Source organism: Ambystoma mexicanum, chromosome 10, assembly GCF_040938575.1.
Source record: "Ambystoma mexicanum isolate Mex_15411 chromosome 10, UKY_AmexF1_1, whole genome shotgun sequence".
Classification (NCBI taxonomy): domain Eukaryota; kingdom Metazoa; phylum Chordata; class Amphibia; order Caudata; family Ambystomatidae; genus Ambystoma; species Ambystoma mexicanum.
Genome location: NC_090932.1, coordinates 65859353 through 65884006, shown reverse-complemented (window position 1 = coordinate 65884006; position 24654 = coordinate 65859353). Strand labels below are relative to the sequence as shown.

Below are 24654 nucleotides of genomic sequence, written 5' to 3'. Positions count from 1 at the left end.
CTTAGACCATAGGGTGAGCTTGCAGACTATACTAACCTGGAGTTAGGGATGCCTGGCTTAGAGAGGAGGTGTGTGTCTAGACGAGTGAGAGGGGACGTCCTAGGTCCTGAGAGATCTTAAAAATAAAAACCCTTGAACCGTCCCTGAGACTCTGAGTATTTATTAAGCCATCTGGGACAGGTGTGAGCAAGTAGAGGAAAGAGAGCTTGGAGTGAGATGTGGACTGGTTCAAGGTAGGGGGCCATGGAGTCAGGCTCAACTTTATATTTTGTGATAGGAGAGGAATAGGAGAGTGAGGGGGGAAAGAGAGGGTGAAAAGAATGAGAGAGGGGTTAGTTGGGGGCGAAAATTAATTGTGGAGCAGAGGAGACCATGTTGGAGAGCATGTTGGAAGATAGGGTTATCAGATCAAGAGACTCCCCTTGGGTTTGGCTAGGAGGTTTATGTAGGGTGACGAATGAGTTGTCAGAGAGAGTGGAGTCAAGTTGGAGCTGTTGTGCCACAGAAGAAGGGGTTGAGTGTGCCCAGAAGGAGGAAGTAATTCAGGTGGATACTAAGAGAGGTGGAAGTGAGAAAATGGACCAAGATATGATCAAAGGAGAAGGGAGTGAAATCATTGAGGGGAAGGAGTGCTGATGATGTGTCTTTGCTGATCATGAGACCAACACCTTTTTTTGGATAGATGTGGGAAGAGGGCGAAAGAAGCAAAGTCAGTGAGAAGGCCTTCCAAGTTGGCAGTGTGATGAAGCGTTACCCATCATCGAGGCTTTGGGGAGATTGGAATCACAATGATCAGTCAGAAAGAAGTTTTTTTTTTATTCTGGAGACCCACGGTGAGATCAGTAGGAATAGAAGTAAATAGGGTAGATGCTGGAGTAGGTAAGAGGAAGCAGATAGGGTAGATGAGGTAGGAGTGGGTGGAATAGGAGAGCGGAAGGAGCATCTTGACTGGTGTTTGGGATGTGAATACATGATGGGGATAGGAACACCTGGGAAGAGGGGTAGGGGAAGTAGAGGTGCGAGAGACTGGGTGACCGGAGGCCATGGGGGAGAAAGGGAAAGGATAGTAAGGAGAAGGAGTAGGATTAGCAGGAACATGGCAGCATTTGTTTACAGATAAGACTTTGCTATCTTAGTGCGGTGGCGGGGGTTCAGTGCGTCTTTATGCAGTAGCAGATTATTTGAAGAGTAGCTTGTTTTGGTTTTTAGCGTGCATAATGTTTCTGGCTTACATATTGGACTTTGCCTAAGATATGACTTGTAGGCATTTGGAGATCTGATTCTGCTTGAGGCGTGCACCAACATGGTTCCCTTGTGCAGATCTCTCATTTGAAGATATTGAACTCCTTCATGTGATGAGGTGCAAGGGGATTGGATATATGCTTTGCTCTTGGGGATTTTATAGTGTTTTATTCAGTAAACTAAGCATGATATTGTCTTCGGCTGTGGGGATATTTCTTAAAGAAAGTAGTGCTTGTCATGCCAAGTCAAGTGGGACCTTTCAAAGGATTTGGGCACATTTTGTGTGTGTTGTCTTAGCTGGTATATTCTGGTGTCCCAGTGTTGAACAGTGTGACGTTTTATGTCTGGGAGGGTGAGAACATGTTTATTTATTTATTGAATTTGTTGACGGCGCTCAGACCTTGGGGTATCACAGCGCTAGTACAAAATCATATGATAGATCATTTAGAACCAGCGTCTTCAGTCATATAATGCAGGCCCAGACAGCCTCAGTCCTATTTGTCGAAAAGCCAAGTTTTGACGAAGAACATTGACTGTTTGGTGATGGGAATTTGAAGACAGCTGTCAGAGTTGCAATGTAAAGAGGTGTTTGGGGATGATTGTTAGGTGGAATCAACAGGGGTGTTGGGGCGTGGGGATCAGTGCCAGCATAATATATGGATGAAGGCCAAGCCATGGCTGCTGTTTATGGAGGCATTTCTCATGAAGCCATTTATATGCATCTGTGGTCAGCTCATCAGGTGTGAAGCAGCTTGCACATGTGAGCTTTGCTGTGACGATGAACATTAGATGAAGGTTGGAGCAGAGGATAGCTCAACTATGAAAGGAGATGCACAGTAAACCTATCCTTCTCACTGCAAGCAGAGTCTGCTCAGCAGCCAGGACACACTCAACCATTGCTCCTACTGGCTTTCACTCTATGAGGGCACATTTCATTGTGCAATAATGATTGTGCCCAACCTAAGGCACCCAGAAGTAATATAATGTAAAGTGCTGTTGCTTACCCCTTCTGCCATTTCTGCTGGCCTTGCTCGACCTGCCCTTGTAGGAAAGGTGGGGTGCTGTCAGTGGGATCGAGGGAGAGGCAGATGCAAAGCCTGTTGTGCCGATGGGTGCAGGTCGAAAGGAACCAGATCCTGGGTGCTGTTTTGGTTCTATGGGGTTGGCTGCGACACGTGGGTGTGTGTTCGAATGGAGGTGCAGAACTCAAGATCTAAGAATATCTTGCTCTGAGTCTGGGCTGTTATGGAGCTAAAGAGGTGAGCTTTGTCACAGCTCCATCACTCATGATCTGCTGGCTCACAGACTCGAGGTCACCCTGTGGGAAGGTTGGTGCTTACAGTGCAAGGTGTCGGGAGATTTTAGAGGTGAGTCGGCTGGTTGGGAAATGTGGGGCGCATGTAGTGGGGAGAAGCAGCGTGTTAAGCGCCATCTGAGAGAAGTAATTGGGCACCATCTCAGGAAATGATGGGGGTCGTCTGTTTAAAGATGTTGGTTGTATTCTTTGGAGTTCATTTAGATTGTGCAGAGTCTTACCCAAATTAGTCCATTCTCTAGTAATCTTTGCAGAGGAACTATGTATGGGTTTGTTGTAAGCTAGTGCTAGGGATATCTTTCTTTTGCAAATGTTCCCCCCGCTTCCTTTGGGCCCCTAGCGCCATTGATGGACCTTCTGCATTTGTTTCATTGTTTCATTGACTGTGAAGGTGAGTGATGCCTTACAACCTCACTTCCCTACTGCTTTTATTTTTGTTCTGAAGACACTGGAACAGCATTTCAGGTTGAACTATGTGTTTGCCTTATGGTTGCAACCCTCACCCTCCATGGAGTGCTGCCAGGGACCCCCCCCCCAAGGGCCTCTTTCCTATGTTGTTATGGATGCAGCGTGCAGCCGATGGGTCGTCCAGTGGAGGGGATGGTATCCCCGTTTCATGAGGTGGGCATTTTCTGCTGCAGCACAAGTCATGTTACATGGAGTGCGTTGTGTTACTGTTCTTGCTTCTCCTGAACAGGCTGGTGTCAGTTGATACCTTTTTTTTGGATGCAGCGTCGTGCACTGCCTTTTTTTAGCAGCAACGCTTTGTTTGGGAGGACCATAAACTCAAAATTGCTACTCGTCGTGGTTTAAGTACTGTTCAAGATGGCATGATCTTTGATGGCCAGTCTTTTGCCTTTCAAGGGAGGGGAGAGTCTCCATTCTTCATGTAGAATTTGAGGACTCTCCTCTGCAAAGCCGGGGAAGGTTGACCAGTGTGCTTCAGCCGGCAGAAAAATGGAGAGGAGGGCTGTCTGTTCCTATTCCGCATTCCATACAGAGGGATTGTTGTTGCTGGGCAGATTCTGGTGGCTGCTGTCCACAATTAGACAACCGGTCTCTTATTGGAGGGTTGGGCTATCCCTAGACGGATCTGTACATATAAGGTGGTGAGCTGGTGCCAGGAAAGAAGTCTACCACTGAACCCTGGAGAAATCCAAAGAAGATGATGCCTAAGGCATTCTGGAGAACTGCCGCAGAGGTCAGCGGCAGCTCAGCCAGCACTATCGCATTTCAGACTTTAGCCTTCTGCTTGACGAGGGAGACTTTTGCAAGGTACCTCCCTCCCTTTGACTGAAGGACACCAGACTCAGCTGTCCTGCTTCATCTGCATTGCCATTTTCAGGCTTTGCACAAGCCTGCAACACCAGCTTCCAGATTTGGTCTGCTGCAAACACTTCAATGCAGCCTCTGTGCTGGAATCTCCATGGCCATCCTCAGTGCTCTGCTGTGAGACCGGAACCTTGCTGCCTTGATCTTCACCAGAAGAGGAGCCTGACAGGAACCCGAAGTCCATTCGCCAAGATGCCAAGGGCCAGAAAAATCTGTGCGGGTCTAATGCAATGTGTGGTCATGGTGGGTGTGATCGAGTGTGCTTTCACCGCCATCCAAGGTCAGCAGAGGAGCAGAGGAGCCAGAAGACAACTTCCTTTGAACCGATGATCTGGCAAAACCACAGTGACGGTGTGGTACGTCTTCCCCAGTGGTTCCTGATCAAATGTGTATGTTCCTACCTCTGTGGGGGCTCCAGGGGCTGAGACCCAAAAGGAAGCTGGGCAAGCACACATGCACACAACTTAGAGGGAACATTGCTTACAGATAATCTAGCCATGCAGCCACTGTGGTGTAGCAAATTAGAAGCCAACTGCCGCTGGGCAACAGTTGTTCTAGCAATGCATACAATTCACCGGGGGTATTCAATGAGTGCAGTAAGGTTGCGCATCAGATGATCTAGCAGTGCAAAATAAATGTAGCAATGTAGCAGTTTAGCAATGCAGTTATTCTATCAATGCAGCCACTACAATGTGGCAAATGAGGAGTGACCTACCATTGGGCAATAGCAATTCTATCAATGGTAATGTTAATAAAGCAATGTAGAAATTAATCTAACAATGTTACAGTCTAGCAATGCAAAAAAGTGATATAGCAAAGTAATAGTTTAGCAATGGCATGATCTATCAATTCCAAATTAATATAGTATTGCAGCCACTACTCTGAGGAAAAATAAGGAGTGACCTATTGTGGGGCAAGAGTAAATGTAGAATGTAACACATGCTCTGGAGTGATCGGGATGCAAAGTATAGTTGTGTCAACATGTAGTGTAGCAAAGTAATAATGAGGTCTAGCACAGCAAATAGTCAATCAGGCACGATCTACAAACAGTGGAATTGGGTTGCTGGATCTGGTGTAGATACCTAGAGCAGGACCTAGTCGTCAAGCTCATCAGACAAACCAGCATTGCCATTTGCCCATGGGCTTCTCCAGGTGCTTGGCAAGTCTGACATGAGGTGTCTGGTGTTTTAGGATCATATGGATCACAGGACTCGGAATACCCTGGTCCACTCATAGGTAGGATGAAGGACAGGGGCTTCGTAGAGAATAAAAATCAGCCACAAGCAAAAACAGCTTAACCTGGTGGATGGACTCAATGGTGTGGGCCTGCAAAACGCAAGGGCCCCAAAATGGTTTATTGAGGGTTTTCTGAGCCAGAGTACACCAATCTGCTTGCAGCAGGAAGGGTGACTCTTTTAGGTAAGGTTATTGGGATGGGGAAAAACCTGGGACAGGCGGGGGAGGCAAATTGAGCTAGTAAGCCTCACAGAAAAAGAAAACAAAATCAACATCGGGGCATGGCCTGATGCCTGTAAAATGGCTGCCTAAATGCAACTGACCCCATACATATATCCTAAATGGGGAAGATTCCAGGATTCCAGACCTATGAAATGGTAAAGTTATGGAGAGCAGAATTCCTTCAACAGCATGAGCAGAGGTTGTCTGGACATGACATAGCAGAGAGGGACTCCAGTGCCTTGAAGGTGTGCCGCAAGCAAAGAAAATGGTGGATGACGGCTGCCAGAGTGAACAGTGTCCAGCGAGAGAGCAAGGAGGGGAGGGCAGGTCTGCCGCTGCACTGCAGAGTTAAATTGAAAATCAGAAGTGAGTGCAGTGGACAGGAGTCTGCGTTGCCTGGAACATCTCAGTAAGTGGTGACCGGGGGAAGGAGGGCAGCAGCTGAGAGAGACCGGCAGCCCAGCAAAGCGGGGAGGAGACCACCAAGGCTGTACAAGTGGGTGCGGATGTGGTAAGTGAACTCACAGAGCCCCGCTCCTGTGACCGCGATATTGCTCTCTGTGGTGCCATAGAGGTGCGAGCAGCGGTGGGAGCGGTGACTAAATGAAGGGAGCACGACAGAAGGAGACAAAGGAGAGATGAGAGCTGGAGTGGAGGGTCGCTGCCTGCACTATAATTAAAAAGCACCCCAGGAAGCCCCTGAAAGCACATCATACTTGATAGTGGAGCACAATTTAGGCAGATAACACCCTCTCCCCTACTGGCACATTGACTGTGAGCAAATGTGGCTTACACATTGGAGCCAATTAGGGGAATATACATGTTTGCAGCTGAAATCCCTCTCGGCTGCTGTGGCAAAGCAGAGGGGGCACTGAACATAAAGAAAAGGGCAGATTGCTTGACATCACTCCCCCACTACAAGGGCAGTCAGCCACACACGTCAGCAATTCCCCTGCGCGTGTAAGAGAAGGGCTGATTCCGCCTGCGTGGCAACACGTAGGAGGTGTAGGATCAGAGGTGGAAGAGGCTGAAAAGGGGACAATAATTACCAGCCTGGGTGGATACAGGGCCTGGTAAGAGACCATCATAAGTTGACAGATTTTAAGGTAAGTCGAACGGTCTGTGGGGGAACGAAGGGCTGCCAAGGAGCTGCCTGGAACATACTATCGCGAGGGGAGAGCCGCACTGCCGATAAAAAACGGCTAAGGTGCGCAGGTGAAGATTGCACAGGCAAGAGGGTTTCTGAGGGGTAACTTGGCTTGTATGCCAGTGGAGATGGATTCACCTAAATTTGACTTGATCCTCCAGCAATTCGCGATTCTGAATGAGACCATTGCAGGCATGGATGCCAGGGTAAGAGATAAACATAAGAAGGCAGTGAAAATGGATGTGAGCAAGCTTGGGAATACACTGATGGAAGTGGAAGAAAGAGTAGGGCGAGTGGAGGGTGTGGCCGACAAAATATTCTCACTCCATGCACAACTTGAGGAGGTGAAGGCGGCACACAACAAACTGCAAGACAGAAGCAGGAGGTGCAACGTACAGTCCTTTGGCTTTCTGGAGAAGTTGGAGGAAGGAGATCCGGTGGCTTTTCTGGAGAAACGGATACCATCTGTACTGAGGCTAGAACTGAGTAGACCCTTGGAGATCCAGAGGGCACGGAGGGTCAGGAAGCTGAACAGGAGCAGTGCAAAAGCTCCCTGGCCACTTATTGCATGTCTCCTAAGATACCCGCAGGTGCAGCAGATATTAATGCTAGCCAAGAAGGAAAATCCTATGATATGGGAGGGCCACAAAAGCTATGTGTCAGCAGATTACTCCATGGAGACCATGGAAACCAGGAAAAAGTTTCTGGTTTTCTGGCCGCAACTACGAAAGTTAGGCCTATGATATGGATTGCTTGACCCTGCCAAAATGCTGGTCGCAAAGGGACAGAAAACGCTGGAATTCAGGGAACCGGAGACGCTGTGGGAATTTCTGCAGGAACAGACATCAGTATTGATGGAAACATCTCATCCAGAGCGTGGTGCAGAGGCAAGACACAGTATGAGTACTGGTGGAGAAACCCAGGAGGGGAGAAAGTGGGGGGCAGTAGACAGGCTGCCAGCAAGGGGGGTGGGGAGGGCAGGCTCACCACACCTCGGAGGAAAGAAGTGTAAGAGAGTGAGGGGGTCTCTGGAGGTGGTTATGGAGCGTAGGGGGCATCATTACGGGGTAGATAGTCTAGGGGGCATTCATGTTTTCTGGGTGATTGGTTATAGTTACTCAGCAAGTAGATTGGAAACTAGCCTAGAAGGATGCTCCTTTTGGGGGCCCATGTCCATTAGGGAGAAAATGGTCCAGGAGGGGACGATGGAGCCCTTAGGGATTCATCTCTGTGGAACCCACCAATGCATTTTATGCAAGAAAGGAACTGGGAATCAAAAGCGCAAGATAGCCAATAGCGCATAGGACCTTACAGGTCGTCTCGTTAGTTGTGAATGGCCTTAATCATGATATCAAATGCAAGAAAGTACTGCAATAAGGAGACCCATCTGCTGAAGGTGGAGGATGAAACATGGGCGTAATTGTAGGGGGAGACAGGGGTGTTTGTCCCCCCAACTTTCATGTACTGGGAATTGGTGGGGAAATTCTATTACAGTCGCAGCTAGAAAGGGAGCATTCTGGGGTTGCCATTCTCATTAGGAATTCCCTGCCTACCAGAGTAACCAAGGTGTGGGCAGATGGGGGCGTGGGGGGAAGGATGGTAGCGATCAAGGCACATGTGGGTGAGTGTACGTTGATACTCGGTTCAGTATACGCGCCCAATGGGGATAAAAAAGCATTTCTCTCATACCTCTCCAAGACACCAGGTGAGTATGCACAGCAGTAACATTTTTCTTGTGGGGGGGGCGGCTGGAACCTCACGCTGGACCCATTCCTGGATAAATCAGACAAGCATAGAGACAGGCTAAAAAGGGAAATTGACATTTTAAAGCAAACAATGGCTCACCACAGGCAACTAGGTGAATGGAGTTTGGTACACCCAACGGCCAAGAGGTTCATATTTACTTCTTGCGTTCATGGCACACAATCAAGAAGACTTTGTCCTGCGGTCAAAGAAGGTTGTGTCGCAACTAATGAAGGGGGAAATACTGCCTGGGGGGATTTCGGACCATGACTCGGTCATGATCACCCTGGATATAGGTTTTAAGCAACAAGATTTCAAGAGGAGGAGACTGAATACTAGCTTGCTGAAGAATCAGAGCGAAAAAAGAGAGGTGGGGGAAATGATAGATGATGTCTTCAGGCTCAATGAGGGCTCAGTGAGATCGCTGGGCACTCTGTGGGCTGCTGGTAAAGCATACTTCTGAGGGGCGCTGATACAGAAGGGGGCCAGAAAGAAGAGAGTGGATAAAGAGAAGTTGGCAGATTCAGAGCAATAGTTGAGGGAGTTAACACGATGTTATGAGCACAGCCCAAAGACAGAGGTTCAGTAGGAGCTTAGGAGTGTGAAGTATTAAATAACAACTATTTTCCACATAAGGCAGAGTATGCCCTCTTCCGGCTGAGAGCTTCCCACTACGAGCAGGGGGAAAAAGCAGGGCGAATGTTGGACGTTCAGCTCAAGAGCAGAGAGGAGCAGGGGGCAATTACCATGATCCAATGCAGGGATAATGGGAAGCAGGTGACAAAGGCTGAGGATATCCTGCGGGAATTCCGAGCCTTTTATGGATCATTGTATATGGCAGAACTGACCGCTGACATAATAGTAGAGCAACAGCTCCATTACCCACTACCGATTCTGCAATTAGATATGGGGGATCGGGCGATGCTAGGGAGGCCAATACGAACCAAAGAGGTATGGGAGAGCATTACTGGCATGAACCGTGAAAGATCACCAGGGGAAGAAGGTCTGCCAGTGGAGTTTTACAAGGTGGGGGGGGGTTCAATTAGCTGCCAGGCTGGCACAGGTATTCAATGAGGCACTAAAAAAAGATGAGCTCTGAGCAGAGTTCAATGAAGCTTTGATAACAGTGATCCAGAAGCCGGGCAAGGACCCCCTCTTATGCAGTCGGCCAATCTCATTGATCAAGGTAGACATTAAAATGTTTGGAAAGTATTAGCAATGTGGTTGAAGAAAGTTATTTCAAAGCTGATCCACGAGTCACAGGTGGGGTTTGTTCGAGGCATATCGTCAAGAGACAACAAGCAGTTACTATTACATCTACTATGGCAAGAAAGGGGAGGGGTGAAGCCCAGAATAGCGCTTGCGCTCGATGCTGAGAAAGCTTAGATCAGGTGGAGTGGGAATACTTGTTCAGGATACTAGATCCCTTTGGGTTGGGCCATGGGTTCATCGCACTGGTACGGCTGTTGTACAAGGGCCTTAAGGCAAAGGGTAGAGGGAATGGTGCCGAATATGAGTCCTTTAACATCAGCTGGGGAACAAGGCAGGGATCCCCGCTATCCCCCTTGTTATTTATTTTGGCACTGGAGCTGCTGTCCATGGCTATACAGCGTAACCCGGGTATTAGGGGAATAAAAACACCAGTAGGGGAACAGAAGGCGTTAATACATGCAGATGACTTCATGCTGGCGCTTGCAGACCCGGCCCGATCAGTGGGGGAGCTGATGAAGAAAATTGGTCTGTTTTGACTTTTTCCGGATATTAAGAAAATTGGGGAAAATGCAAAGCTATGCCCCTGAACGATAGAACCCAAAGCACGTGCATAAAGGAAGCTCAGATAGGATGGGTGCATGAGCAGCTCAACTATCTAGGAATTTACCTAAACAAAGGCTTGGCAAGCATGATTAGCAATGATGTGGAGCCAGCGTTAAAAACCAACCCGCTAAGGGACCTCGGAGCTAAATACGGCACCGCAAAATTGCGGTGCCGTAATTAGCGCCTTCCCCATTGCCATAGAGCCCTATGGGGCAGAAATGGGAATGGGGAAGGGCAATGGCAGAAAGGGGATTTACCGCCCCACCGACCTTGGAATGGGGCGGTAAATCAAATCTTGAGGTCGAATCCAGCTAATTGAAATGGTTCCGGCCGCTCAGTTGAATTTTATATTCAGCATCTTGCCCCTGAAAGTGCCCATCCCGCTGAGAAATATAATGCAGGGCATCAGGTCCTTTGTGCGGGGAACACGCAGACCAAGACTGAAAGCGGGAAAACTATGCACGCTAGGGAGGGCAGGGGCGGAGGCTTCCTCAAAAGGAAGTGTATTGCATGGCCCAGCACCTGTCCCACTCAGGTGGCGGAACACTTTGTGGGTGATATGGGAGCAGCAGATCGCGAGGAGGGAGGGTCCAGGGGGTGATCTTCGGAATGGAGGGAAAAGATAAAATGCACCCAATACTTAACGCAAGTGTTCTTGCAGGGGAAAAGGTTCATGCCTGGCTTACGGTGGATCGGTATTGGCACGTGCAGGCCCCAATTTGGCACAACAGGAAGATACGGACAGTGGACAGCGAGGCTTACTGGAAGAGCTGGGTGGATGTGGGAATGAAGCAAGTGAGTAGTGTTGTGATGGGAAGGGGTTACACATCTTTACAAGACTTGCAAACTCAGAAGGGTTTGGGGTGGGGGAGGTATGGCGGCACAAGCTGCTGAGGCACCGTTTGCAGAGGGTTATGAAGGAGCACCAGTGGGGGATTCGAAACTCAACAATGATGGCTCTGCTGGAGAATTGGAGCTGGGTTAGGGGCCTAGTAGGCAGGCTGTAGATGGAGATAATAGATTGTCTATAATGAAGCGACTGCGGGGAAGGGGTGGTATACAGATGGCAAAAGATGTTGGGGGAGCAGTTCACAGAGGACATGACCCATAGCATCTTCCAAAATGTTTGGAGAGGGGCCACAGAGGCCAGGTTGAAGTTCATGCACTATAAGGTACTACAGGGCTGTTACTGGATGCCAGGAAAGCTCAAAGTGGCCAAACTCATGAAGGATGACAGGCGCTGAAGGTGTGGAAGAAGTAAAGGAGATGTGGGGCACATTCTGTGGGACTGCCTGAGGGTGCAGGTATCTTGGCAGGGTGTGTTGGAGGTAATACAGAGAGCGTTGGGATGGAGTGCCCAAATGAACCCGCGGTTGTGTATCTGGCATGATATGTCGCAGATGCCGAGCATAGGTAGGGAAGATGGAAAGTGGCTGGGTGCGGCATTGATGGTGGCAAAGCAGATGATTCTACGGTTATAGAAATCGGAAACAACCCTGCTAGTGAATGCATGGCATGGGAACAGGAAATGGCTAGAGTTGCATCATATGAGCGACTGATATATAGGGCAAGGGACAGGGAGGCCGACTCCCAGGTAATTTGGGAGAAATTCCTACTGGGCACTTGAATAGTACGCTGTGGGGGGCAGGGAATGGAGCCCAACAGGGAGGAACTGGCAGGCAGAAAGGTATATTGGTGATTTCAGTAGGAGTACAGACTGAAAGGAGGCACTGGGCGAATAACACAGGGACCATTCTACGCAGCTGAGGTTACAGGTTGAGTTTCGTTATAACATATTGTTTATAAAAGTTGAGAATGTATGGGTTAGTACAAAGGATGGGCAATCACTCTCAGAGAAGGGCAGAATCGTAACCGGAAGGGCGGTCATGATACAGGACGGAGAGCCGTTAGGGTCGTGGCAGTCGTCTGGAATGGGAAGACGTCGAGACAATTGAGGTTAGCCCAACCCTGTGAGAGAGGAGGGAGGGGCTTAAAAGGGGAAATGTGACGTGGCCAATACGATCGGAAAGCCGGGGGAGGAAGAGAGAAGAGGCAGAAATAACTGAAGGAAAAGGAATATCCTTTGATACAGAATGCAGGGGAAACAGACTAGTAGATGCAATGAGCAAACAGAAGGGCGGGAATCTGATAGTGGGGGGAAGATCTGGGTGGGCAATGGGATGCTGCTAAATGTTGAAGGATGTTCTATCGAACAGATTTAACAGAGTCTGCATAGAAATATGAATTTGACCCCATCAATTCCGGTCAAGCTGATTTTTGAATAGGTACCACGGCCTCAGAACAAGGACTGCCGAAAAGGACGTGGACTTATGAACTTTGGGATGGAAATTGATCCAAGACTCATTCGGATGGGGGAGGCGGGTGTCAGGGAATGTGGGAAGTGATTGTTACCGTTATGAATGCCAATGTCAAGAATATTTTGTAATTAATTCTTATGCGGAATTTTAATAAAAATCATAATGAAAAAAGAAAAAAGAAATGAACATCAAGAAAAAAAAGCTTACCCCGGTGGAGGAGGAATTGGTGTGGGCTTGGTAGAATTGGGGAGCAGAGAGAGTTTCTGGAGGGTCATTTGGACATGGTGACAGCAATCTACTGACAAGAGGGATGACCAAGCTGTTTGGAGGGCTATGAGGATTGGGTGAAGGTCCTGGGGGCTGGCAGTAGGTCTTCACAGAAAAGGAGCAACATCAGCAACATGCAATAAGAGCTTACCCTGGTGGAGGAAGACACAGTTGTGCATCTGGGAAGCACTGTGGAGCATTGGGGGTCTGGGGAGGGTCACATGACCGTGGCTGGGCCAATCCACTCACAGAAGGAATGACTAGGGCTGCTAGGAAGGCATTGAGAATGGGGAGACGGGTATGGGCCAGAAGCTGGGAAAAGGTGTCAAAAAGAGCCAGCAAACACAGCTGACCCTGGTAGAGGAAGGGACTGGTGTGGGTGGGGCTAGGCAGCTCTGGGGAGCAGAGAGTGCCTCTGGAGAATCCTGTACAAAACAACATGCAGGAGGAAGCACAAGTGTGGATTTGAGATTTATGGGATGGATAGAACAGCAGGCCTTGGCAGCAAACAAAGATATGATGCGCTATATTCATGAAGCGCCATATCCAAAGTCTGTGGCCAGAATTGTGGAGCAGGACACTGAGGAGTGTTTGGAATGTGGTGTTTTTATTGGGCCATGCTGATAATGTGATTAGAAATTGTGAATGTGCATGGTGTGTGATGTGTGATTATGTATTGTGTTGAGTATTGCATATTTGCTGTTTTATTAAGGTACAGTGAATGGCACATATTGAAGAACTTACCCGAGTGGTCTAGTGCCTATTGCTTTGCACTAGGCCTTAGACAGGTTTTAGCATGCTTAAAGAATGACCGCCTTCCTTACTGCAAGATGCCAGGCTGCGATGCCCTGGAGAGTCTGACGAAGAAGACACATAATGGTCCTGGAACATCATTCACTAATGTAATGTAAGGGGGTATTTTATAGGAGTGGCAATTGCATGTTGGCTCCCGCCATTTAAATAGGGGGCAAATCCCAGGTGTAAAAATCATCTTTACGGCATGCTTTTTCATTCTGTTTTAATGCTGCCTGCCTTTTAAGCAGGTATAACTTACAATTGTTTCTTATGGAATATGTTCGCTTTTAGTAGGTGTTCAAAACAGGCGATTTCATAGGTGTCCTTTATTCTTATGCCTACATGAAAATATCGCTCGTCTAAAAACTAGGAGGCATTTGAAGGGGGAAGGCAGTGCCCAGCGGATTATACGTTCTGTTCCGTGCCCCTGATTCACCTCTAAAGGCCGCCATTATTCCTGGGTGTGCAAAAGGATGGCAGAGATGGCGTTGACATTGCTTTTACACATTTGCACTCCTGGACTTACAAAATGGCCGCCACATTCTTTCAAGGTTAAAGCAGGAGGATTTGTAACTATGGGAGGGTGCTGTCAGAGATGTACATCTCTCTGTTATCTGGCATTTTATCATCTGGAATGCTACTATTAAATCTGCATGCATATTTCTTTTACTATATTCATCCCAGCACTAAACAGAGCCCTTATGGTAATTAGCAGGTGTCATACACACGCTTTGGTTGTTTTAAAGAAACTTTTCTAGTGTTCTGACAGGTCTGCTCTCTTAAAATTAAATGAATCACAGAGACAAATGTTTCACTTTGTGTTGACTCACTGTCTCTATTTCTCTGTATTTAATTGATGTTCTTATGATATGTACGAATGTGGGCCCTAGACTAGGAACTGTTAATCATTGCAGAGAAGTGGAATAACTTTGTAAAGTTGATACCCCTTACATATTCTTGGCAATTGCCTTTATATAGTACTAACTTGACAGAGCGATGAAGTGACCAAAGATGTTTACTATAACAGTGATGAGAAAACTGTAACCAGTGTGAGTAAAATATTGCTGTGTATTAAGGATAGGGAATGGACTGATGGCAAAGATCCTTCTTTACATAATAGAGGCAGGTCATTTGTATACTTGTTCAATGGTATGGTTTATTATAACCCAGGGTGGGGGAAGCAACCAATCAGATTGCTCGGATCATGTGCTGAATCCCACGATCCAAGCCTGCGTTCCAAGCAACCTGACCTGCCCAGCCATTTTCCCCACCCTCCCTTCCCTTCTTCAATTTCCCATTCCACCCCACCCCCACTTACCTGATGCTTGCAGCGGCGGCAGTTCTTGCTGCAGCTCCGTGTTGCTGCTGACCACCATGGAAATGGAAGAGGGGCTCCACTTGGAGCCCTGTCTTCCAATTCCATGGCGGCGATCTTGCATCCGTTTTTTGAATGAATGAACGGGACTTTTCAAGGTGTCCCATTCATTCATACAAAAGACATAGCTATTAGCATCCTGCGTAACTAACTTGACAATCCGAGGTGCTAATAGCAATAATAACTGATTCCACGTGCTCGAACGGGTGGCAACTGTACCAGGGACCCTCGTTAAGGGTGCTTGCTACGCTTGGTCCTATTAACTCAGACCCTGGGTCGTTGCAACCCGTTCAAGCCCATGGAAATGGTGATTATTGCTTGATTCAAAATGTAAAATTAAGTTTATAATTAATGCTATGGTCTATAGTCTTCCTCCACATACACAATTCGAGCCCACACCACAACACCACCCCCTTGTTACATGAAGTAACAACCACAGTTATATATGATGGCTCATTTTCTGTAGCTCTTCTTTGTTCAGTAGTAGGAATGTCAAGCATCATTGCATTCCCACAATTTTCTGGTAGTTTAGTCAAATGAGATAACATAACTTCTCAAGGACATCTTTATTGGTTTCTGAACTCTGCGGACAGTCACCTTCAATCCACCACTAACGGTGACATTTGTATCTAACGCAAAGTGGTGAGAAATGTCACTACCAGCAATCTGACTCCTTAGTGGTAAGTCAAGCTCTGTATCACGTGATATACAAAAGGATAGCACTGGTAAATCTCTGAAAATCAGATTACTAATTTCTGGCATGGGACATGCTGGTCTATGGTGTTTGCTAAATTATTGTGTAGCAGCAAAACACTTTGGCCACTCAGTGTAACTACACGTGTGAGCAACACAAAATGAGAGACATCTCTGAAAGAAATAGGAATGCCCACCCGCCTAAAGAATGGGTGAACCTAGTACGAGCGGCACACTCTTTAGAGGGGGAAAACAGTAAGTCTCAGTGGTCCGACTTTCGTGCTTCTGGTAATGATCTACAGAAAGAAGGGGAAAACCGGTCAGGTCCCGAAAACCCTATAGGGGGGGGGACAAACATAGTCCCTATAGGTCCAATAACAAAGCTTTAAATAATGAGATGCCCAAGAGAATGGACTGGAGAGCCCCCCTTTTTACGGATTGCCCTAGCATTATGGTATATTTTATGTTTTCGCAGGGCGGTCCGGGTTCACTAAATCGCCATATAGTTCTAGCACTTTTCAGCGAATTACCTAGACTTTCCATGATTTCATCGGGCAATTGGTTGATTTTATTCACCCACTGAGGTTTGATTGTGTAAGACTGGTATTCTTCTCACAGGCTATCATGCAACTAGTGGCTTCGGAAATTGACTCCCTCCACTGCTTCGGCTTTGACCTCAAACCATTCATTAGCAGATTGATTAGTCGTGGGGTTGAGGAAGAGGGCAACAGTCTTCGGAAGCCGCTCTGCATATACACTCAAAAGAGACTGAGGGGGTAACTGCACAAAGTCAAACTCCAGAACGCGAACTTCAATGGCTGGTACAAACATTGAGTGAATCACTAGCTAAAATTCAGGCCCTAAATGGGAAACCATAGACTCCATTAGCTTACACAGTTGTATCTTGGAATACACGGGGTAATAAAGTTCTGAGGATGGCGTCTGACAGCATTTGCCATCTATTCGAAGCAAGTATTTTTTTGTCTCCAAGAGACTTGGTCACTTTCTCCTCTGGTGCTGGATGGGTACTGCTTGCATCAAATACCAGTAGTAAAAAAATCTAGAGGAAGACCGGCGGGGGACATGCTTATTGCAGTGAGAAATTCACTGCCCTTCAAGTGTCTTAAACTTTTTTCACCTCATAAGGGCTGTATTGCTATGTTGCTGCATTTCTCTCACCCCGTTCCCTTTGGCCAACTGCTGATAATTAATGTTTACTGGAGCCCTGAGCTCGATTTAAAGGAATTTATCAACCTGATCGATGGAATTATACAGGAGTGCCAAATATTATGTAAAGTTTTGAATATCATGGTGATGGGTGATTTTAATTCTGAAGCAGGTTTGAGATCTAAGGGGGCACTTAGAGAGTCTACGCTTTGCACCAAGAATTTTGGTTCCTCCAGAAAACAAAGGCAGGGTTTGCTCTGGAATTATTTTTTGATGAGCTGGTGCTTAAACTGTGTTAATGATTGCTTGGGTAAGGATGTGTTCTGCTACACCTGGACAAATGGATGTGAGTTTTCCACTATAGACTATATTTTTGTAAGCACGCATCTAATCAATTTTATGTCCAAGTTTACAGTATTTCCCTCTATGGTTAGTGATCACAGTATACTTAAACTGACCCTGCAGGCGCAAACTGAGGCTGCTCCTAAGGATGTATATCCACTGATGAAGGAGCACAACACTGTGGGGAATAGAATTAATTGGCACTGTGAGAACATTGAGAAAGTAAATAAGATATTCTTTCAGGACTACGATAAAAATGGCTGTGATAAAAAAAAATCAGAATGTATACACACAGGGATTTTAATCGCTACATTAAGGGTGTCATCTATGGGCCTCAAGGGATAAGGAGACCCAAGAATCGGGGTCCGTCCCATACCTATGTCTTTGATCCCACTATGTACCTACGCAAAAAAGAAAGGAATCGTGAGATTCGTAATCTAGTAAAGCTCACATTTACTCCCGTACTGGGGGAAGCGATAAAAAAGGCAAAAATAAATGGAAAACTAAAGCACGTACCCTAAAAGCAAAAATCTTCCAGAAGGACACGGAAAGTATATTAGCAGCACTATCCAAAACCAATACGAGACACTTCTGGACTCTGGTCAACAGGAGAGGTGAAATTCAACCTAGAGAACAAGGAGTTTGTATCTCCTCTGCTGTATGGGAAGGGCATTTTGGCTCCCTATATTTTCCACCAACCTGTTTGGCTAGTGCCTGCAACTATCCTCACTTGTCAATGGAATATCCCCTTTACACTGCAAGATATACAAAGACTTATCGCAAGAAGCTCGTCTTCACGGGCCCCTGGGCCAAACATGCTTGCTAATGTTCTGTTTAAGGGCAATCTGAATCTGTGGGCAGAGATGTTGTTTCTATTGTTTAAGGACATCATTATATCCAGGGTATTTCCAACCAGTTGCCACATGTCGTATGTGGTACCCATCTATAAAAAGGGCGATAGGTCTGTACCATCTAGTTATAGACCTATCACACTGTTGGACACTGATTCTAAAATGTTCGCATCTTTAGTCTTGGAACACATCTATTCCTGGATGGATGAAGAGGCAATACTCTCACCCCAGCAATTTGGGTTTAGGAAAGCAGTGGGTATAGATGCTGGGGGCCTTCTCTTGTCAATTATGCAGCACCAGACTAGGTTAAGAGGCAGCCAACCAATATACTTGGTGTCAATTGATCTGAGCTCTGTCTTTGACATGGTAAATAGAGCAACATTGTGGCGCAAACTATTTGCTCTTGATATGCCCGCACAGTTGCTAACTATTATTGATCATCTGCATCTTGAAACTAAAATTAGGATCCGTCTTAATACTGAGGGTATCCTCTCGGAGGAAATCTCTACGAGAAATGGTCTTAGGCAGGGGTATATTCGCGCCTACTATTTTTAATCTTTATCTATTTGATGTTGGCCCATTTTTGGAAGGTGCTTCCTTTGCTGCACCTAAAGTGGAAGGCACCAAGATTGTCTGGACTGCCTATGCTGACGATGTTCTTCTTTTTGATCTGATGCCCATAGGCTCGCAACGTGTGCTCTCCTCTTTTAGGAAATATACTGTTGAAAATTCATTAGCCATTAACCGAACAAAAACTTTCATCATGTGACTAAGCTACAGGAAATGTGCAATTAGATTTACTTGGTTCTTAGATCATGTCAAACTCTCAATATGCCATGCCTTCCGCTATCTGGGCTATCCCATATTTCAGTTTGTAACTAGGGCAAACCTATGTACCTATTTGGATAAAAAAATCTCTCCGTTGATCTCCCAACTACGCAAAATGGATAATAAATATGGAAAATTTTTGATGTTGCCATGTTTAAAAGTATACCATAGCAAATCTACTGCACAGTTCTGCTATGGGATGCAATTGTTCCCCTCCTGGTTTAGAAGCAAATTTTCTAAATATGGGGCCCGCCTGCTGAGGTCATTAGTCTGGTACCTTCCGAAGTGCATCCCACTTGCGGCGATATGCTACGAGCTTGGGCTGTTTTCATTATTAAGTATAATTGTCTGGCATAGAGTATCACTGTACAGGAAATTGCTTGTGGGTAAGGTCTCCTCTATGTTCGGAATCCTGGGACGGTGCTTGGCGGTGGGCGAGGAATTGTACTCAGTTTTGCAGGAATTGGAAAGGGAGGTACAGGAAGCACTCGCTGAAGTTGGTGTCTCTAACGAACTTCTCATCATGAATCCCATGAAGGTAAAGAGACTCCTGCAACATGTGGACTGGAATTTGACGGTTAGTCTAATTCACAGTAAAAAGCTGTTTGCGCCTCTTGTAAACAACAATAACAAAATGGGTACCACGGAACCTTATCTCATAAAATTCCCCAACAAAGCGCTTAGACAGGAATTTATGAGATTCCGTTTCAATGTTTTGGCAACTGACCAAATCATGAGTATAAGGCGAGGTTTGCTTGCTCCTTCGGCATAATGCCGATTTTGTAATTTAGATGCCAGGGAAGTGGCACTGGAACATTTGCTGACACAATGTGTGGGACTTAGACAAGCACGCATAGAATACTTTCTTAAATATGTGCCTAACCCCGAATGTGTTAACCTCGAAGCACTCTGGATGGATATGCTACAGGGCTCCAGGGTCAAACTGCAATTGGCAGTGTTGCGCTTTTTAAAAACTAAATGCGAACTGCAAGGACGATTGTGGGTCTTGGATTCATAGTGTAAGGGTAGAATTTGGTCGTCCAATTTGTCTGAGTATTAAGAAAGTCATGTTCTTGGCATTATGCTGTAAACAACTAGGAAGATTTGGATTATCTCAATGTTAAAGCTGTTAAATTTATTAGTTATGCAAAATGAAACGTCATGGAAGGAAAAGTGATGTTTACGTTTCAACTGTAAATATTCCGTGGAATAATTTGCAATGACATGCTTGCTTGTTTTTCGATATATTTAATATGCATTAGATTTTATTCACTAAAATGTTATGTAACGTAAAGTGATATTTCTATTTTTTGTAAAGGTTACTGTGTAGCCAAAACAAATTTAATAAAAAACTAAAAAAAATGTATTTGAGAAGATCTATCCAAGGGCAAATAAAATCAGAGTGACATTTTGGAGAAAATGAGTCACAAATCCAAAACTGGTTTTCTACCGCAGGGATGTTTTGGAGCTATTGAAGGTAGCTGGTACAATTATTTCAGTAAAGCTCCCTTGCCTTTCATTAGACCTCTGCCAGAACGCGTCTTTCTGGTCTGTGGAGTTGGTTCCTCACTTTCACACACACATAGCCTGACCACTGGCACATTCTCTGTGCTCTCCGAGTCTTTTTCACATTAAGGTGATTTCAGTCAACCATTTATGCCCGCCCAAGCAGCCCTCTGGAATGTAATGAGTTAGTTGCAACTATTAATCTGATAATTATCCAACTCATGACCGCTGAGGGGATTTAGAACAACTAGGTATGCCAGGAAAACCATCTTAATGAATTGGAATACAGTCATTGCAGCTAATAAGCAGCTCAAGGTGTACTTAAAACCTCTTGATCAAGTGTGCCTGCCTCCTTTTGCAATATAAGCAACAACAACAAATCCCTGCACGCAGTCGCCTTGACCTAAAGTACTTAGTTTTTCTCAATGTTGGCTTCTTTTGTATAGGCCATCATGTCTCCCCTCTCGCCACCTGACTCGCTAGACAGCACCCGCCCCTCTCCTCCACCGCCACACGGTACACCTGTATCCCTTGTCTGTGCCCCTCTGTATCCCACCTCTGCTGTGTATCTGTAGTGTTCTATACCTTTGTCGCGCGCTCCGTTGCTTCTCGAAGCTAGGTCCGCGCTCAATTAATACCTTAAAAATAATAAAAAGGTTGACAAGTAGCAATATTCTATTCATTTTTGTTTTGCAACTAAAACCTGAAGATAAGTAATAACATAGTATTACTTTTATTAAGATGATTTGTTAACAATAGTAACTTTTTTGTTTTATTTTCTATTTAGTATCATACAGTTGACAAAGCAACTTTTAATACATACCAGATAAATACAAACAGAGCCAACGTAATTCCTATCTACCATAAGATATTACAAGTTCATCACACAATCCCCCAGATGTAGGAAGCTGAGATTCTGCAACATTAATAAACATCTGCTTCCAAAAAACAATCATATCTAAAATAGAAGTGGCATCATTACCACTCATGAAGGTGGTCCACAATTCTTCTGTGTTAGAGTTCCCAGCCCTGCCAGCAGACCTGAGTGCTCGTTGTCTCAGCCTATCAGGGAGTGCACTCTCCCGCAGTCTCGATGCAGAGGCCCCGACATAGGCGACATACTCTCTCATTCCTAAGGATTGACAGTAATATATCAAATATATTTAATATCTGAATGGAGGAGCAGGTAGAAAGGCCCAAACTGTTGGCTTTGGCAATGCTTATGTTTGATTGTAGAGTGCATCTTCACAAGGCTGTTGGCGATTTTTTTTACTGATTGTTATTTAAATGTCTTTTGGAACCACCATATTGTAATAATGCTCACAAAGAAATGAATGTAAACAATGTTTTTTCATATATCATTACAGTGACAGTGCTTATCAGCAACCTGAGTGTCAGTGGCGTCTCCATCGATGCAGTGTCTCTGAGCTGGCTCCTCCCATCTGGTCCCAACTTTTCCTATTTGGTGGAGGTGTTAGGAGTTCCTGACTCAAACGTGACAGCGGCCAGTACGTCAGTCTCCATCAATAACCTAGTAACTGGCAATTTCTACACATTTCTTATCTCAGTTATACTTGGGGATGGATCGTTGCAAGAGAAGACATTTTCTATTTCGACGTACACAGGTCAGTGTTAGCCAAACAGAGACATTTTGATGATACATGTATTTCAGAAGAAAAAGCACAATAATGTTATGTTAAAGGTTCTTATACCACACACTGTTGCCACCTGCGTGGTCTCTTGGTGCTCTGGCGGATCCATAATGTATGGAGGGTTGCAGGGGATGCTAGTAGCACTCGTGGCGGGGTATGCTAGTAGGACTAAGCGGGCAAAAGAGCAAGAGAGCTGTGATGTGCTGTTGGTAGGTTCAGTTCAGAGAAACCGGTCACATAGCATAGGTGTGCTTTTCGGTGGTAGTCGCCATGTTCTGTCGGTTGAGAATATGTATGGTGTGTTGTGAAGTGCGTGCGGTTTGTGGTGCTGTAGAGGTATGGCTGTGTTTAGTTCAGAGTTTGAGGAGGTGTATGCAGAAGGGTGAGTTTTCTCAAGAGGGTTATACGGTTCGACTCCACAAGCTATCTGAGAATTTAACAGAGTGGTAACTTCACTGCTATGTGTGATGGACATCGTTTCTCAATGACTGCACATGGAATGTGTTCACTATTTGTGGATTTCCTCAGCCAGATGAATGGTATTTATATAATAATGATAGGCTTGTTTTCGTTTTGGGCAGAGGCTTATGAGATAAAGAAATGTACATGCTTTTTTTAAATTTCAATGTGGAAAGCTATTTAAATTGAAATAACACTGAGCATCGCGTTGGATCGGTGTTAAGCGCTAGGGCCAATTTCACGATGAAGAAGATACATACCTATGCTTACATACCAAGAGGGGGCACCAGAAAACACCAGGCTACCGCTGTGACCAGAAAACTCATTAAATAGTTGCCATTGGGCAGGAATACCTAGTGGCATAGATTCTGCATGCTGGGAAGCTTATATAGGAGTGTCCAAGTTTCCTCACTGTGTACAGTGCCTTTTGATTGGTATCTGGGCGCGTTACACGTTGCATAAAAATGCTTATTACATTACATTGTTTCAAGATACAAGAATAGACAGATTACAGGGCAAGAATGCATAAAGAATAACACAGTTCAAATTCACAGATGTTCAGAATATTTACAAAGCTATACAGGAACAGCAGGTGAAGGTCCAACGAAGAAGTGACTCCATCTAAGATAAGTTAAAGATCCCTAGCTAGAAGCGGAAGAATGATGGGTCCGATCCTAAGGCTATAGGCATGGAATTCCACATCTGTGCTGCCATGACAGGAAAGCTGCTGCCCCCTGCCTTTTTAAGGTTATATCTGGGGACCTTAAGGCAATTTGAATACACTGTCCTAGTCGGTCGTGCAGATATATTTTTTGTAAATTTATCCAACAGGTATTTTTCGGTGCTGCATTAGCTAGGCATTTGTAGGTAAGGGTTAATGCTTTCAATTGTATTCTGTCATTAACTGCAAGCCACTTGGTGATGCGTCTGGTCATTGAGATATTTTGCATCCTCGGGGTGCTTAATGCAGTTCTTAGGGCGTTGTTCTTTAGAATTTGTTATTTGTTGAGGTTTTGCTTGCTGGAACCAAGATATAGGGCCTCATTACATGGTATGCGGTAAGCATGGTGCTATTAGCGCCATGGTTGCCGCCGGTATTTTACCGTGTCCGCCTTGGTGGATGGCAGAATTACCGACCTACTCCAAGGTGAGCGGGGCCGGTAATTCCCCATTCACCAAAGCACTTCCCCATTCCCATTTTTGCCACCATAGGGCTCAATGGGAATGGGGAAGGAGGTAATTACGGTACCGCAAATTGCGGTACCCTAATTAGCACCAAGATCCCTTTGCGGGCCCGTTCCTTAACAGCTGGTAAAACCAGCGGTTGAGGTCGGGTCCAGCAAAGGGACCTCGTAGTAAGGCGGTAAGGGTTTTCCGGTACCGATGCCCTTACCGGTACCGGTAAACCCTTACCGCATACCGTGTAATGAGGCCCATAGAGCCTTACAGTATTCTAGTTTTGAAAGAACTAAGGCTCTGGCTAGTGTAATGCAACTGGCCATAGAAAGGAACGGTTTGCAGGCGTGAATGAGCTTACAAGTGTATGCTGTTGCCGAAGCAGTAGCATTGACTTGCCTTTTTAGGTTAAGGGCTGAGTCTAGGTGGAAGCCGAACGTTTTTTTACATCTTTGGCAACTTTAATGTCTATACCATCGATGTTAAATGATTGGAACTGGTTACTTAGTTTGTTGAGGTTGGCTGTTTCTCCGATGAGCAAGAGCTCAGTCTTTTCTCGTTCAGACAGAGGCCGTGCAAGGCCATCCATGTCTGAATGAAGAGATAGATTTTATCCAACAGGGCAGAGTCAGCCTCGTAATCGCCAGACATAGGAATGAGGATCTGGGCGTCATCTGCATAGTTAGTGTAGGTGACACCCACATTGTCTAGGTTATCAAATTGAGGCTTTGTGAAAATAGTGTACATTGTGGGTGATCTTTTGTTAGCTACAGTCCACACACAGAACTCTCAAAGAAATATATTTGTTTATTTACGTATCTGCCAATTGTCGAGCTCCACACTCCGCCAATGATGGCTTCAGAGCACCAAATTTAAAGGGTAAAGGACAGGAAGAGGGAGGTTAGAGAAACCAGAGCAGGTACATTTAACCCTTTGCCCCGATTGCTACATTCAAAAACAGTTTTAGCCTGCTTCCTGGTTCTGATGGGGGGGAATCAAGTTAACATCCTTTGAACCCCAATTTGGGATCAATATGTACAACCAAAGGACAAATGGGGATATTTTTTCAGAACATGACAGTCGAAAGGTTAAACCTATAAACAAAGTCCTATTCTAAGGTTCATATAAACACTAGCAGAATGGGGAAAATAACCTTGTAGGAATGCTGGTGCC

At 45.7% G+C, this 24654-nt stretch overlaps 1 protein-coding gene across 1 annotated transcript in view; it reads left to right on the top strand.

Annotated features, from left to right (window-relative positions):
- Window positions 1-24654, top strand: part of LOC138492813 (tenascin-X-like) — a 759772-nt gene that overhangs the window by 523288 nt on the left and 211830 nt on the right. Inside the window, exon 25 of the mRNA XM_069620166.1 lies at window positions 21562-21819. Coding sequence (XP_069476267.1) covers window positions 21562-21819 — 258 coding nt within the window. The remainder of the gene's footprint in view (window positions 1-21561; window positions 21820-24654) is intronic.